Genomic DNA, 14731 nt, shown 5'->3' on the forward strand with positions numbered 1-14731 from the left:
AATCGCGTGTACTTAAAACAAATGGGGCAAATTTTGACCTGTCCATGCCAATGAATCCAAGTAGCTATCCATCACCCAGAGGCTCCTCCTGCCCCTTTCCATTCTGCCTTCCTGCCCACCCACTTCCCAGACCACCACTGACCAGCACCCTGACACCCTAGATGAGGCTGCACTTTCTAGAGGTTGGTGCAAATGGGAACGTTGAACTGCACTTCCCTGACACGGCGCAGGCATTCTTGGATCTGTCGGTGTCACTGTGTGCATCCACTGTCCATTGCCTTCTCTCACCGGGCGTGGCACCAGCCGCCCCTTGGTTTTCCTGGTTGGTGTTCCACAAAGCCAGGGGCCTGCTGCCCTCAGCCCACCTGGGGCCCCCTTTCCCTGCAGCGGCTGCACAGCGGCACCACTGGCGTGTGTGCCCTCATTGCGGGAGGGACCCTGCACATCGCCTGGCTCGGGGACTCTCAGGTCATCCTGGTGCAGCAAGGACAGGTGGTGAAGCTGATGGATCCCCACAGACCCGAGCGACAGGTAAGCTGCCCGCCCACCGCTGCCCGGGATGTGCCTGGACTCTGTCCTGCTGGGCAGGTGAGACGGGGCCTTCCGGGGACCGCAGGGGAAGGAGAGCATCCAGAGGCCCAGGCTGGGTGTTGGTATTAGATGAAGACGTAGGGAGGCCTGGTCCGTCTTTCCAGGAAATTCCCCAAGCCCCTTTGGTGGAGGAGGTCCCTTGAAGCTTGAGGCGTGGACAGCCAGGCTGGCCAGGTGCACCATTCCTGAGAGCTGCTTGGGTCCCAGTGACCCCGGGGCTCCGGGGCGAGCTGGGCCCTTGGCCGGGACGGGTAGCCCAGCCGCAGTGCTGAAGTACGCACGTGCAAGGGCGTTGTCCCGCTTCAGGGAGGAGCCTCAGCCTGGTCTGGAAGGAAGGGAGGCTTGTCCGAACTCTGCCTGAGCCCTGCCACATGGCACCGTGGCCAAGAGCACAGACAGATGGATTGTCTGTGTTCAAATCCGGCTCCACTCCGTTCCAAGCCTTGGTTCCTCATCTGGAAAGCGCCAGGAGGTTTGGGGCGAGAATTGAGCAGGCCGATGGCACGTGGCCTGCCGAGAGCACCGCCTGCCTGTGAGGGGTACCATGCCAGCACCTGTTTTCTCCTTAGTCCGCCCCAGGCTGTGGAAACTAGATACCCCGCTCCCTCCCCATGTCCCTATGTGCCCCTCCCCGCCCCCACTCCTGGCCCTTGGCGGCCACCCCCGTTCCTCAAAGTGGAGACCCAGTCAGAGGTTTATCCACAAAGCATTGGTCCCAACATCCCAACCTCCCAGCTGTGGTTACGTGAGCGGGAAACTGGAAAGCGTCTCAGTGGGCAGCAGTGGGGGTCGGGGCATCTGGGAACTGCTGGAACTAGCCTTGGAGGAACACATGGGGTCCTCATGTCATGCCCCACCTCTTTCTGAGGCTATCTGAAGAGCCTGTCTGGACTCAGTTCGGTCCAGCAAATGTTTGGCACCTATTCCATAGAAAATACTTTGGCGAGGCAGCACAGTAATAACGCAGGATTGACTTCTGGGCTCTCAGTAACTCTCAGTCTAGCAGGAGGCACTAGACAGGCCCATAGGAGTTTTAGGACAAGGGCAGACCAAGTACTGGGGGGATAGGAAGGAGAAAGGGATGGAATCGAAGCAAGTAGAAAGCTTCTGCGCAGGAGCCAATTGTAAAAGGCAGGTGTGACTTCCACAGGTCAGGGGTCGTCCAGGAGGAAGGGAGGGGCCAGCTGGCGAGGACGAGGTGGGAGACATCTGCTGGAGGCGCCGGCGGGACCCCAGTGAAGATGCCCAGAGCAGGGCTAGGGGGCTGGGCCTGGTGGCATGAGCGAGGGAGGGAGAGCGCAGGCCCAGGCCAGTGCTGGGAGGCCCGGGAAGGCTGCTGGCTGGTGAGGAGGAGTGCAGGGCCGGGGGCGCGTCAGCCTCTGCGTTGACCCTGTACCAGGCTGAGCCGGGGGCGGGGGGCACCTGCCCAGGCAGTGCACACGTGAGCCGGGCTGCCCTGAATACGTGAGCGGGGTCGCCCCGAATCCAGGAGTGGAGCCAGAGAAAGCCAGGAAGGAGGCCAGCAGGAGCGGCAGACGGGGCGACAGCCAGACTCCCGTGGCCTAGCGGGGCAGTCAGGTGCTGTCACTGGGCCGAGCGCCAGGCCCCGCACTTAGCCAGGCACCAAATGGTTGTTTGTGGAGCCTTCCCTGGGCCTGGCCCTAGAGAAGCCTTTCAGGCAGGTTGCGGGGAGGAAACAGGAGGTGAAGATGGGGGTGCCCCAAGCCTGGAACCCTCCCGTCACTGGACCAGGCCTCCGTGTGGGCGTGAAGGACCCGTGCGGAGGGGGCGAGGCTGGTGACCGGCCCATGCTGGAGCCAGGACGGCGGGGAGAGGGAGGTGGCAGGGGGGCCGGGCTGCTGGTTCCCGGCCCTGCACCCTGTCAGCCTCCCAGGGCCGCAGGGGACTGCAGGGACCCGCGGGCCAGGCTCAGCAGAGGCGTCCACGCACCCTCCCAGCCAGCCCCTTGCTCCTGTTGTTGCTCTGGGCAGGCACAGGGGTGCTCTGTGGGAAGAAAGGCCCTTCCAGCCACGTGGGGAGGGTCTGCACCTCAGGAGAGCTCCCGCCCCAGGACAGGGCAAGGTGGGCAGAGCGTTGATCTCAAGTGGGGTGCGCGCAGGGGCTCCCCCAGGGATCCCCGCAGTTCACCCTCAGGTGCCCGGCGGGACTTTGACCACAGGCAGGCCGAGCAGACAGAAAAGGGGAGCACGTGTGCTAGGCAAAGCGGGTTCTCGACTTGCACCTCCCCGCAGCCGGGGGTGCCCTCAGGCTTCGCGAAACCGCTCACGGCCCCTCCCCGGGGGAGCTGGCAGGGCAGCCAGACATCCCCCGGGGCTCCACCCCAGGCATCCCCCGGGGCTCCACCGGGGCCCAGCCGTGGTTCCCTCCCCGCCTGTAGGCTTCTGTGTGGGTCCGTGTACGTGCCTGTGTGGCGTGTGTGGGCACGCGCGTGTGGGGTTGTGGGGCGTGGGTGCCTGTCCTTTCCCTTCTCCGTGCCTCTCAGAACTCGAGGGAGCCTTCACACCACCTCGACCTGCTGCAGGTTCCCTGGCTTCGACCCCGACAGGTGCCTGGTGGGTGACAGGGAGCCCCTCACCCTGTCAGGCACCCCGGGCAGGTTCCCTCGCAGGCTCTTGCCACACCTGCCCTCCCGTCCTTCCCACCATGACCCCTGTTTGGGGAGCCCCCCAGGAGGCTCAGTCCTGGTGTGTCCACCTCCCCACCCCCACCCCGGGCATCTGGGGAAGGGTCCCGGCCCCGCCGTGGTCCAGCAGACCTCCCAGGTTTCTAGCGGGCTCTGACCTGCTGGCTAGCAGCTCTGCTGAGGGGGGGGGGTCTCACCTCGCCAGGAGCCAGGTGCCTGGCAGGGCTGCTGCTGCCCTCACTCCCGGGGGAGCCGAGAGCTCTGAGGAAGGGGGTGACAAGAACCCCTGTGTGGGAACGAGGGGAGGCAGTGAAGGGCGTGGGTGCATCCTGTGGGGCCGCGGTGCAAACCCGGCCCTGCGCCTTAGTCATGCGGACCTGACGCGTGCAGCAGGTGTCAGTCCACGTGCTGTCCCCACCGCCACCTTCAGGCATCTGTCCTCTCTGAGGAAGTTGGGCCTGGAGCTGCGTGGTGCTTTGGGGAGCCCGGTGGTGCAGGGGCTGCACGGGGGTGAGGAGAAGGCGCAGGCGGGGAAGGCAGGGCCTTGTCGAGGTTCGCCGCGCAGCCACGTGCTTCAGCTCTTTGCCCCACGGCGGGCGGCAGGGCTGGGGATCCACCGTCCGCTGCAGGGCCTGTGCCCCCAGCCGGCTGCTTTCTGAGCCTTCCCTGCCCCTTAACTGCTCCTCAGAGGGAAGCAGGTCTGGGTTTGGCCACGATTTATTTAGCTCTGTCCACAGGTGAAGAACATGGAATCATGTATCATTTCTCCCCGTTTCTAATCACACATCACTTGGACGCTTCTCCGAACCTGCTGACTGCCTTCCCCTGCTGTGGTTTCGAACGTCATCTTAGAAACTGGCTGGGTTGCTCAGTCCCGGCAGCCGCCTGGGGGCCCCCTGCCCACCCCAGCCCCTGACTCTGGCCGTCCCCCACAGGACGAGAAGGAGCGCATCGAAGCGCTGGGCGGCTTTGTCTCTCACATGGATTGCTGGCGAGTCAACGGGACCCTGGCTGTCTCCAGGGCCATAGGTAAGGGGGCACGGGGCAGCGGGGGGGGGGAGCGGTGCTCAGAGCAGGCCTCGGCACAGCGCCCGCAGGCTCGTTTTTTGTCATTTTGTTTTGTTTTGTTTTGCTTTAGAGATTTTGTTACTCTCCCCTTTCCCCCCATTGCCTGCTCTCTGTGTCCATTTGCTATGTGTTCTTCTGCGTCCACTCACATCCTGCAGCACTGGGAAACTGGGTTTCTTTTTGTTGTGTCATCTTGCTGCATCAGCTCTCCATGTGTGCGGTGCCATTCCTGGGCAGGCTGCACTTTTTTCACTCTGGACGGCTCTCCTTACGGGGCGCACTCCTTGTGCGTGGGGCTCCCCTACACAGGGGACACCCCTGCATGGCAGGGCACTCCTTGCGAGCGTCAGCACTGCACATGGGCCAGCTCCACACGGGTCAAGGAGGCCCAGGGTTTGAACCCTGGACCTTCCATATGGTGGACGGATGCTCTATCAGTTGAGCCATGTCCGCCTCCCCCCAGCCCTTTGAATAGGAGTGTAACACATACCGGAAAAGAATACGTAGTACACAAGGGCTATGGAAAGAACCAGATCGTAGAGGGGATACAGCAGCATTTAGAGACCGTAATCGCAAACACCTTGGAAACTTCCCTCCCGCACAAATAATTATAGTTCAGATGATGTATTTATTCTCTCTTCATGAAGACAGGTCCCCCAGAAAAATCCAGTAGGAACCTTGGCTAGCTGCTTGATGTGGAAAGCAATTTCTACCAATTCCATAAAGAGGTTCATTCTCCTCTATTCTCTTCATCCTAGATCCTTTTTCCTATCTTTAGAAAATAAAATAAAAGCATCCCTGCCATTTTCTCAGCACCCTGCCAGGTCCAGGCCTCGCAGCTCAGCAGCCACACCGGGTCCGCTTCCCTCATTTATCTTTTAAAGTAGTTGTAGGTTTTTAGAAATATTACACAGAAAAAGAATTCCCATATACCCTCCCCGCCAGCACACACAGTTTTCCTTATTAAATGACATTTTGCATTACTGCAGTACATTTATATAGTTGATGAACCAGTATTACAGTTACATTATTAACGGAAATCTGTACTTTATATTAGGGTTCATTCCTTGTGTCGTACAGTTTTATGGTTTGTTTTTAATTTTTATTACGGTGACAGATACACCGTGACGTTGCCCATGGTCACCACTTTCAAGTGTGCAATTCAGTGGTGCTGGTGACACTCACAGTGTGCCCTTGTCGGGCGCCGCCTTCCACAGTGAGGAGCCTGGAGGGAGCAGGTGTGAAGCGGGGGTTTTGACACCTTTGGTTGCAGTGCCCGCCAGGTGTCCTGAGCAGAGCTGAGGGTGGGAACGCAGGCAGCGATCGGGCCCCCGAGCCCTCGCCCTGTCTTGGGGCCTGTGCTGCGCCCAGCTCCGTGGTCACCTGCCCTGCTTTGGGTTCCAGTTCCTTGAAAGTGAGGAAGTCAGTCGCGGAGCTGAAACACACGGAGCCCTTTGTCCTTGCTCGGTCCTGGCCGGCTCTGCTCTCGGGCACACTGGAGCAAGTCTGTTGGATGCCCCTGTTGCGTTTTCTTTTTTAAAGATTTCTTTATTTATTTATCTCTCCCCACCCCCTCGTTTCGCACTTTGCTGTGTCTGTTCGTCCTCCTTGTTTCTTTAGGAGGCACTGAGAGCTGAACCCAGGATCTCTGATGTGGGAGAGAGGCACCTAATCGCCACCTCCACTCCCTGCTTTGTTGTGTCTCCCATTATGTCCCTCCCCTTGTGCTTCTGCCATGTCACCTTGTTGTGTCACCCTGCTGCGCCAGCCCGCCGTCTTTAGGAGGCACTGGGAACCAAACCTGGGGCCTCCTGTGTGGTAGGCAGGATAACACGATGTGAAGTCAGCCTTTCACCTCTCGTTCCTTGTTCTTTGTCTGTCCATGGGAACAGGGTGGGCCTTGTATGCGCAGGGCACCAGGCGAGTGACCTCACCACAGTGCGGATGGGGAGGACGCCACCGGCTCCATTGACCCCTGCTGTCTTCTTTCCCGTGCCCCAGGGGACGTTTTCCAGAAGCCCTACGTGTCCGGGGACGCAGATGCGGCCTCCCGGAAGCTGACAGGCTCCGAGGATTACCTGCTGCTCGCCTGCGACGGCTTCTTCGACTTTGTCCCCCACGAGGAAGTTCCAGGCCTCATCCGGAGCCACCTGGCCCGGCACCCGGGCAGTGGGCTCCAGGTCGCCGAGGAGCTGGTGGCCGCAGCCCGGGAGCGGGGCTCCCAAGACAACATCACGGCCATGGTGGTCTTCCTCCGGGACCCTCGCGAGCTGCTGGAGTGCCAGGTCCAGGGGACCAGGGACACACCGGCTGACCAGAGGAGCGGGGACGTGGCCTCTGGCCCATTAGAGCCCAAGCCCCACACTGGAGAGAGAAGCTAGTTGGTCCACCCCGTCCCCCCACCCCGCCCTCGCTGTCCTTCCACTTGGATGCCTTAGGACACGGCCGCAGCAATGGGCAGCGAGTCCCAGCCACGCAGCCCTTCCCCACCCCCCCAAGACCCCAAGCCTCCACAGCACACGCCCCGCGGTGGGTGGCCGCTCCCGCCTCACGGCAGGCAGAGGGCGACCCAGGAATCTCAGAAGGAAGCGAAGGGAAGAGACCTCACCAAAGAGAAAGGGTAGTGGGGCCCGCTACTGGGCTCCCAGCCCCACGAGGCAGGCAGGGGTCCCGGGCTCCCCCGTGCCATCAAAAGCCAGACCAAAGACCAGGTGTGCTGCATACGCACCCCCATGTGCTTGGCAGGCCCAGGACCCCAGGCACCTGCAAGCACCCCGAGGCCCGCCCAGCAGGCAGGGCACCCAGCCTAGGCGCTCCTCCGTGCCCGCTGCACCAGGCCGGGTGGCAGATCCTACCTGTGGACTGCGCTGGCCCAGCTCAGAGGAGGGACGCGTCCTCACGAGAAAAACGGAGTGCGGGGAGGGGCGGCCCACAAGGGCCACTGCCTTACGCTGACCCCCCCCCCCCCCGCGGCTCCCGCCTCTCTTTCCTGGGGAGACCAAACTCAGAGCCTCCCATCCTCGGGTGTCTTTGGTTTATGAGCTTTTCCCCTCCAGGGACAAGTCTCATTCAGAAGCAGTATTTCAGGTTCTCTCAGTGCCAAGACTATTCATTCACGTGTCATATAACTTAAGCAGAGCTTAGCATTTAGTTTATTCCCCAGAAAAGGTGAGGTGTTGTGTTGTTATTATCACCTTTAGGGGAAGCTTTTTCTTTTTCTTTCCTTTTTTTTTCCTGCAGTATTACAGATTCTTTTTTCCTATTATCAGGATGGAAACAAATGTTTCTAGAGAGTGTTAAGAAGCCACTCAAGTGCCTTAAGTGACTTTGGATAAGGCTCCAATGGCTCGGTCTGCGTCAGGCAGGGTGAAGTTTTTTCCAAAAAGCAGGATCTGTGTGGATATAAGAGCATACTCTTCACCAGAACTCTCTCCGGCCGAGCTCATTCCGCCCGTGTGTGACGCGTCACCGCTGGCAGTACGAGGCTGCAGGCCCGGTGCCGAGGCGTCCGCAGGGGTTCGTCTGCAGCGTGGCCTCGGCCGGGTCCGCTCCTCACGCTTCCTCGGCCCTGCCGGGTCCTGAGCAGAGGACCCAAGCTCTGGAGGAGGGCCGTGCCAAGTTTCCCTCCCTGCTGTTTGACTGGAAGGTTCCGAAGGTCCCTTACGATTGTTGTCAGTTTGGGTTCGTTCAGAAGCACCAACCAGCCCAGCCCGTGGGTCTCTGGCTTGGCCTGGAAGCAAGTTCTGCCCGCTCTGGCTCCCCGCTTCATCCCATCCCCTCCCTGGGCTGTAGCCCTCGTACGCCCAGGGCGCCGAGGGCCTCTCCTGCCCGCTCTGCCCCCAGCCCGACCTCAGCCACCAGGAGAGGACACGGGCAGCAGGTCCCAGCGGGGCAGGCGCAGCACCAGGGACCCGTCCTGAGATGTGCAGAACGCCCCCTTGGCCTCGTGAGGCGACGCGTCCGAACCACGGACACTGCTGGTACCAAGACCATTTGGCCGTCCACCGTGACCACGGAGTTGCTCGGTTTGACCTGAAGACCCGGCTGCCTTCCGGGGCAGCAGCCGGCGCCTTGTCCCCTCTGCCACCGAGCTGGGTAGGACCCAGCAGCCTGCCCCGCACCGCCGGGCCCTGACGTGACCTTGACTGCAGGAGTGTGCCATTGGGTTTCTCTTCTCTGCTGGTCCTTTGCAGCACCCCAGAGGAGGCTGACCGAGGCAGCGTGGAAGCCCTCGTGGCCTCCGAGCCGGGCACTGCCTCCTCTTCCTTTAGTTCAGGACCCTAGAGGCCACCACCACCCCAAGAGAGAGGCTCCCTGGTCCTCAGTTTCCCCTTTGTGAGGCGAGGTGGCGCCAAGTCTTTGCAGGGGCCCCTCAGGGCTCATCCCAGGGCTGGAGGTGCCGTCAGTGCCCCCTCCCCCACCGCCAGCAGGAGGGATGATTAAGTATTATTAGTGTCTATTCTTAAAATTAAGTGGGTTGAAAAAGAATCGCGCTGCAGATGCCAGCTCCTTATATGGAGCTCACAGGCTGGAGGAACAGAGACTGTGCTCGCAGGTACAGCCGAGCCGGGGAGCTGCAGGGGTGGGTGAGGCGGGAGGTGCCCCCAGGGAGGCCAGGGCTGGCAAAGGAATCTGTTCTAAAGGGAAGGGGGTGGGTGACATTGGACGTGGGCTGCAGAGCCAGGGGCTCTAAGGCCAGGGGCCACGCTTGGCCGACCCCCACCTGTGACTGCTGTCCCCGTCCCCCCTCCCAAACCTTGGCAGGGGTGCGCTCCAGCAGGGGCCACCCGGCCGCCTTGCAGTATTCCCAGGACTAGGGAGGCAGCTCAGGCCTTTCCTAGGCCTGGCCCCGACCAGGACCCAGACAGATCCAAGACGGGCCTGCGTGTAATAAGCTGGTTTTGTTGTTGCTGTTGTTCGATTACGTCTCTAGCCAAAAGTAGAGGTGGCCATGGGGCCCCTGGCCTGCCCGAGGCCCCTCCCACCGCTGCGCGGCTCCACGGCCTTGTCAAACACCCCCCCCCCCCCCCGGCTCTGCTGCTGCCGTGCCGGGCTGCCCCTGGGGGTCCCGGGGCTTACTGGTGCACGTCCCGGCGGGGCCCCTGGGTGTCCGCAAGATGAGGGGTCTTGGTCCAAGACAGGATGGCTGCTCGCCCTGTTCTTCGGAGCCAATCCCCGAGATAGAGCAGCCAGGCAGCCACACGCCCCCAGTGGGCCCGCCAAGCGCAAGTGTTAATAAACCACGAACTCTGAAAACTTATAGCCCAGGTCTGCTTATTTCTTTCAAGTCCAAGCACCTGGCTCCAGCTGTCCAGGTTGTCTGGAAGCTGCTGGGGATGCCGGCTCCCAGCCCACAGACCCCCCAGCACAGAGCATGGCCCAGCGAGGCCATGTCCCCAGCCACGGTGCCAAATGCTCTCTGAACTCCAACCAAAAGTTTATTTCTCTCCACCCTCTTCTGTTTGCACTTACGGTGTGCTGTGTCTTTAGGAGGCACCAGATGCTGAACCCAGGACTTGCAATGTGAGATGGAGGCGCCTAATCACTTGAGCCATCTCCGTTCCCCTCTTTGTTGTGCTCTCATTATGTTTTTGTTTCTTGTGTATCTTGTTGCATCAACTTGCTGTGCCTGCCCATTGCCTCAGCTTGGCGTCTTGCTCGTCCTCTTTAGGAGGCACCAGTACCTCTGCTGCCTGCTTTGTTGAGTCTCTCATGTTTTCCTTCTTGTGTCTCTTGTTGCGTCAGCTTGCTGTCAGCTTGCCACACCTGTCCGACACACCAGCTCGCTGTCTTTAGGAGGCACCAGGCACTGAACTGTGGACCTCCTGTGTGGTAGGTGGGAGCTCAGTCGCCTGAGCCACATCTTCCCTCGAGAACCTTCTTGATGCCCTTAGGGTGTCAGCACTTTTGTCATTTCAAGTCCAGACAACGTTAGGAAAGAACCAGGCAATGTCATTCTGCACGCTGAATGCCAGTTTCAGGCTTTGGAGCTAGAGATGACAAAAGGCGACGCAAAGCCGGGGACCGCGTTCAACCACCTAAGACAGGTGGGTCTCAGTCTAAGAAACAGGTGCCCGAGGGCCCTGGGCCACCTCCCGGCCCCACTCCCCACAGTCGTGGGCCCCGGCCTAGGAGATCGCCCCTACCACCCCCGCCTCTGGCATTCACCTTTGGCCTTTGCTTCCTTCTCAAGTCAAGGCAGGACACAGCACGTCCTGGCAGGGCCGCTGGATGTCCACGAGAGCAGGTGTCTGCAGCAAGCTGGAAGCACCTTCCTCAGACTGATCATGGGAACCTCTGAAAACAGGCCGAGCATGGCCCCAAACTTCTCCCCAAAACCTGTGGGTGCTTGTGCTTGGCCCGCTGGCCCAGGCCTGCCGTGCCCTCCCTCGTGCAGCCCCTGGCCTGGGCCTGGGCGCCTGGGGCCCATGCCCACCCCATTGGAGGGCCTGGTCTGCCTGATTTCCCCTAGTCCTTCCCAGTTCACTCCCAAGAGCCCTCGGGAGGCCCCCTCCTATCCCGGGGCAGCTGCAGGCTGCGACCGGACACGGCCTCTTGCCCTCCTGACCACGCGGCCAGGAACACAGCTTCAGCCCCACTGAAGATGGGGGCACCCTTGGAAAGACAGAGGAACAAGCCCAGGAAGTGCAGAGCTAGGGGTCCACGTGAGGCCATGAGCCGCCCACCAGCCCTCCGACTCATCCGTCTGTCTCCCTGGTCCTGCTCGGGCCCACCTCCCCTGCCTCAGGCCCTCCCCCGCCTGCATCGACTCTGTCCGCTCTCAAGTTCCCAGCAGACTCTGCCCAGCACAACCTCGTTCCTAAAGTATATCGTGTCTCGTGTCTCGGGTCTCGACTGTTCCCTAAGGAACCTCCTCGCAGCAGCCAGGTGGTGGCTCTGTTCTCCCCCACCCCCACCCCGTTGTCAGAGCTCCAGAGAGCAACTCTGGGGCCCTGGCAGGGGGCGAGCAGGGTTCACGGAGGGACAGAGGCCACGCCAGCAGGCAGGGGCTGGACCTGCCCAGCAGCCGGAGCCAGGCCCCTGAGAGGGCAGGTGGCAGCTGACACCAGGCTCTCGAGCTGGAGCAGGACAAGCCTCGAGCCAGGTACAGCACAGACAGCCAAGGGTGCTTGGGCTGGCCTGGGCAAGGCGGGGGGGGGGGGGGTGGTACAGGCGAAGGGGCCCGGGCCTCCTTCCCACCAGGGGGGCTTCAGCCCGGATGCCCAAGCTGGGGCAGAGGCAGGAATCCCAGCTGGGCGGGCTGAGACCTTGCCTTGCCCCTGCAAGTCCCCCCCGCAGGGACCCCAGCCGCCCCGTCTCCATCCAGCTCTTGTCGCAAGCAGGATAACTTTATTTATGAAGCTGTTTTTTCAGCAGCTGCCAGACGTCCAGGAGGGCTGGATCCCTACAGGGGATGTCACAGCAGCAGCCCCAAACAGCTCCAAATGCCAAAGGTACCTCAGGCCCGGTGACAAAGGGAGACACCCACCCTGTCCCCCCATGTCTCATCCCTTACTGCCACATCCCAATATATAGCATGCCCAAGTGGGTTCTTACATTTTTAAAATGTGAAGCAATTGACAGATACATGAGAATCTTATGTAAAAAGGGAATAAATGTATGTAAATATAATACATCTATGTTGCAAGTAATATCAAGCTCCATGCATGCTCCTTGGAAATCTCATCCCTCCCCCAGGAACAATTACCTGGAATTTTAAAAGTCATCTTTATAGATTTAACACATACGTATATATATCCCAACCTACTGTTATTTTGTTTTGTTTGTCTTTCAAGTTTATGGAATGGTGTCTTACTGGATGTGTTCTTTACTTCCTTAGCATTATGTTTCTCTAATCCGTCTATATCACGTGGGTTTCTGGTTTTTTGCAGAAACAGAGGCACTACCAGTACTGGTACTCCTAGTACCCAGATATAAGAGTTTCTCTAGCGAATAAATCAAGGAGTGAAACCACTGGGCAGGACTGGCTAATTTTCTGGGTCTAGTTGCTATGTAACCACTGGACAGGACTGACTATGTAATTTGTGGGCCCCTGGATAAATTATGAGGCATTTCGAGACAATGAGAGCAGAGCGTTAAGATGATAGCAGAATCTTAAACCAAGCACAGGTCCCTTCTGCCCCGGGCAACTCCACTGGGAGAGGATGGTGACAGTCCCTGGGATGGGAGTGCAGGAGGAAGAGAAAGCTTGGTGGCAGACAGTGAGTTTTGTGTACTTTGAGTCAGATGTCCACATGACTTTCTTTTTTACTTTCTAAAGATTTATTTTTATTTATCCCCATCCCCTCATTGTTTGCGTTTGCTGTGTCTGTTTGTTGTGTGCTGGTCTTCTTTTTTAGGAGACACTGGGAACCCAACTTGGGACCTCTCATGTGGGAAGGAGACACCTAATCACTTGAGTCACCTCTGCTCCCTGCTTTATTGTGTCTCTTATTGTATTTTCCTCCTTGTGTCTCTTCTTGCATCATCTTGTATCAGCTTGCTGTACCAGCCCATCTTGTCAGCTTGCTATCTTGCTCACCTTCTTTAGGATGCACTGGAAACTGAACCCAGGACCTCCCATGTGGTAGGAAGGAGCTCAATTGCTTGAGCCACATCTGCTTCCCTCTCCATGATTTTCAAGGGTGATTGTCCAGGAGGCAGCTGGAGATGTGACAGACAAAGTCAGTCAAAACACTGGTGTCATGGCAGCCTTCTTGTGACATGTGGAGGGCCCGGTGTTCCACATCCTCACCAGCCCTCAGTTCCATCAGACCCTTAAGTTCTTGTCAATGTACTGGGTATAAAATGGCATTTCCTTATGATTTCAATTTGCATTTCCTTGGACACCCAAGAGAGTGAGCAACATTATGTGTATTGACAGTTGAGTGACTTTCTTCTTTAAAGACCAGGACTCAGAATCGGGCTCTAGTTCTATTCTTGCTCCTAAATGACCATGTGGGCTTAGGTATGTCACTCTCTCCTGGAACCTCCTTATCTCATCCAAGCAATAAAGATAATGTGTTTTATCATTCTTGATTTGTATATCTCTTTGCCATTAGATTGTAACATCTTGGATCAGGGACCGTGCTCTCTTCATCTTCATATCTTTAGCCCAGGACCCAACACTGTATAATGTCCACGTGTGTCCACCATGTCTGATGTGCATCTATCACAGTACTGATAAGAATGGTCATATGTGACATGATGCTAAGTTGTCCATAGGTCCTATGTTAGGAATAAATTGAAGAGGATTGTGGGACGATCGCAGAGTAAGAAGCTCCAGGAATCAGTTCCTCTAACCAAAATAACTACAGAACTTGCAGGAACTGTCTGAACCAACTATTTTTGGAATTCTATAGTCTAGAGGAACACTTGCAGCATCCAGGAAAAAGCTGGATGAAGAGGTTGGTAAATTGCAGTAAATATAGGTGAATTTCACCATTCCAGTGGCTATTCCTTACCCCTGACCTCATGACAGACAACTGTGGGGACCTTCCTGGTGTGACTTCCCAGTGCCAGAATGGACAATATGGACCTTGACCTCCAAAAAACTGGGGGTGTTTAGTCTGGCTGCCGATCACCAATTTTGATCACTCCTTTTGATCACCAGAGAGTCATTTTTTTTTCCAACACTACAGGGAGAATGACAAAGGAGTCTTCCAAAAAAAAAAAAAAAAAGGCCTCATTTTTTCTTTCTATTTAGAAGCAAAATATTTTGGAAAATTCACAAATGTATGTCACCAGCCCTCAACAAGAAGAAAACAAATCCCAGATGAGTGGGATAATTAGATCTCTAGAGTTACAAAAATGTAATACTCAGAATGTCAAGTTCTCAACAAAAAAAATTACAAAACACTCAAAGAAGCAGGAAAGTATGACTGCTCTCAAGAAAAAATAATCTGACCAAATCCATCCCCTGAGGAAGGTCATACACTGGAAGTATAAATCAAAGACTTTAGATCAAGCATATTAAAGAAAGTTGAATGGCTAAAGGAAACTACAGGTAAAGAACTAAGGGAAATTGGAAAATATCATCTGAGCAAAATGAAGAGATACAAATTGTAAAAAGGAAGCAAATATTTTTAGAGCTGCAAAATACAGTCATTGAAATGAAAAACTCATTAGATCAGTTCAACAGCAGATTTGAAGAGGTAGAAGCATCAGCAAATGTGAAGACAAGAGAGTTGGAATTATCCAGAGTGAGGAGAAGAAAGAAAATGTGGGACATTGTCAAATATACTGACATATGCATCATTGGAGTCACAGAAGGACATGGAATGGAAAATGGGCAAATAAAAGTAATTGAAGAAATAATGGCTGAAAAATTCCCAAATCTGATGAAAGACAGGAACGTATACACCCAGGAAGTTCAACAAACTCCAAGACAGATAGACTCTAAGAGATCTACACCAAGACACTCTTAAA

At 57.1% G+C, this 14731-nt stretch overlaps 1 protein-coding gene across 2 annotated transcripts in view; it reads left to right on the forward strand.

The window, feature by feature from the left end:
• Positions 1-9563, forward strand: part of PPM1F (protein phosphatase, Mg2+/Mn2+ dependent 1F) — a 28363-nt gene extending 18800 nt beyond the window's left edge. For both annotated transcript variants that reach the window (XM_004466430.4, XM_004466429.3), the window contains exons 6-8: positions 388-531; positions 4171-4264; positions 6305-9563. In XM_004466430.4, the coding sequence (XP_004466487.1) occupies positions 388-531; positions 4171-4264; positions 6305-6684 (618 nt within the window). In that variant the 3' untranslated portion in view covers positions 6685-9563. The remainder of the gene's footprint in view (positions 1-387; positions 532-4170; positions 4265-6304) is intronic.
• The last annotated feature ends 5168 nt before the right edge of the window (positions 9564-14731 follow it).

This window comes from Dasypus novemcinctus, chromosome 19 (genome assembly GCF_030445035.2).
Source record: "Dasypus novemcinctus isolate mDasNov1 chromosome 19, mDasNov1.1.hap2, whole genome shotgun sequence".
Taxonomy (NCBI): domain Eukaryota; kingdom Metazoa; phylum Chordata; class Mammalia; order Cingulata; family Dasypodidae; genus Dasypus; species Dasypus novemcinctus.